This window comes from Augochlora pura, chromosome 5, assembly GCF_028453695.1.
Source record: "Augochlora pura isolate Apur16 chromosome 5, APUR_v2.2.1, whole genome shotgun sequence".
NCBI classification, from domain to species: domain Eukaryota; kingdom Metazoa; phylum Arthropoda; class Insecta; order Hymenoptera; family Halictidae; genus Augochlora; species Augochlora pura.
The window spans coordinates 11,074,102-11,075,903 of record NC_135776.1 but is presented as its reverse complement, the minus strand read 5'-3'; the positions used below and the strand labels follow the sequence as shown (position 1 = coordinate 11,075,903).

The 1,802-nt window shown below is 48.8% G+C and overlaps 1 protein-coding gene across 1 annotated transcript; it reads right to left on the bottom strand.

Moving 5' to 3' along the window:
• Positions 1-719: 719 nt before the first annotated feature.
• LOC144470138 (uncharacterized) lies at positions 720-1,535 on the bottom strand. Its single transcript, XM_078180993.1, has one exon. The coding sequence runs from the start codon at positions 1,533-1,535 to the stop codon at positions 720-722; it is 816 nt and encodes a 271-aa protein (XP_078037119.1).
• Positions 1,536-1,802: the final 267 nt, after the last annotated feature.

Below are 1,802 nucleotides of genomic sequence, written 5' to 3'. Positions count from 1 at the left end.
TGGTGTTGTAATTCATAAAACGTAAAGGACGTATATTTACGCCTTTCGTAGGTATTGATAAAGTGAAGACGCATATGTGTGCCTTTCGTAATGAAAGGGTTAAAGACGTCGAAGTGACAGCACACCGCGTGGTATGTTCTAGCCCATGGCACACTGCAATCGACAGTTTATTGGTAGCGCAAGTGGTTAATATAGTTAATACAATTAATACAGTCAATAGAGTCAATATAATGAATATAATGAATGTAGTGAATGTACTGAATATAATAAATATAGTCAATGTAGTTAATATAATTAACTGCTTGCGCTATAAAGTCGTGCCATGCACATGGAGACGCCTTTGTTCCGAAATCGCTAGAGACCTATACATCACGTCGATATTCCAAAATCTTTCAAAATCTACCACATAAAACTAAATTATTAATTAATAAAATGTTGTCGCAAGTATTTATTCGTAACCTTGTAAATTTCTTTATTTAAAACCTACTAACAAAGCGCTAAGGGCGCTGCTTAAAGGCGTCAAAATGACAGCTCACCGCGCGTTATACTGTAGCGCACGGCACACAGCAACCATCAGTTTATTGCTAACGCAAGTGGTTAATATTCGCGCATGTTAATTGAACGTCAACACTAAAACATGCTAGAAACAAATCGTTTCGAATCTTTCGCCAGGTAAGATCCATGTTTCGCAGTCCATCGTCAGCCTGGACCTACCCTCTTCACCCTTTGTGTCCTTTGCTGTACCCGAACTTCTTGCCGGAATGATGATCGCCTTTTTTCCCATACGAATCATGATGACTGTAATGATCGTCGTGGCCATGCTTCCCGTGATGACCCTTGTGCTCCTCGTCGACGTGCCCTTTATCGTGGTGCCCTTTCTTCCCGTGATGGTCCTCGTGATAACCGGAGTGCTGATGCGCGCCTTTCTTGTGCTCTCCCTCCTTCTTTTCATGGTGCCCATGGAAGTCGCCGTGTTTCTTATGGTGCCCACCTTTGTGGAAGTCGTCGTAGAACTTGTGCTCCTTATGGTACTCGTCCTTGTGGAATTTGTTATGGTATCCCTTGGTCTTGTGGCCTTTCTTGTGCCCCTTCTTCTCGCCGAATTTTCCACCCTTGTGGCCCTTCTCCCCTTCGTGGTGCTCACCGTACTTCTCGTGCTCGTCGTGATGGCCCTTCTTATGGCCACCGTGTTCCTCATGGTGGCCGGAGTCATGGTGCTTGTCGTGCTCGCCTTTGTCGGCTTTGTCACTATGGTGGTGGCTCTTGTAACCCTTCTCGCCCTTCGAGCCGTGCTCCTCGTGGTGGTCGGCGTGATGGTTCTTGCCCCCGCCGGACTCATGATGATGACCGTGATGACCCGAGGCAGCCGCCGCGAGATCATCCGACGCGTCGCCCTCCACGGAAGTCACTGTGACCACCTGATGGCCGTTGATAACTTCCGGCTTGGCTTCCCGGCGATCGCGGGGCAGCTCGCGCGCGTCGCACGACTGCTGCACCAGCAGACAGAAAATCAAGCAGCACACCAGCCGTAGCATCTCGATCCGATCTCGATCATCCACTGGTGATCTACGCCGGTAAGAGGATATTTAAATATCCACGGTTCGACGGCTCCGTCACGGGGCTCGCCTGTTTCCGTCGATTCCACTTTCATTCGCGCGACCGCAAAGCCTTCCTCGATCGCTCCGCTATGGAGGGAACAAGACCTTTCACACTTTCTCGCAATTCTAATGAAATTGTCCGATGCTCTTTCATCCGGACACTTGCCGGCCATGGCGGATCGGCGTCGCTCGATGGCTCTGATA

Bases quoted from the DNA above. Each gene is read 5' to 3' on its own strand.
- LOC144470138 (XM_078180993.1), bottom strand. From the start codon at position 1,535: ATGCTACGGCTGGTGTGCTGCTTGATTTTCTGTCTGCTGGTGCAGCAG.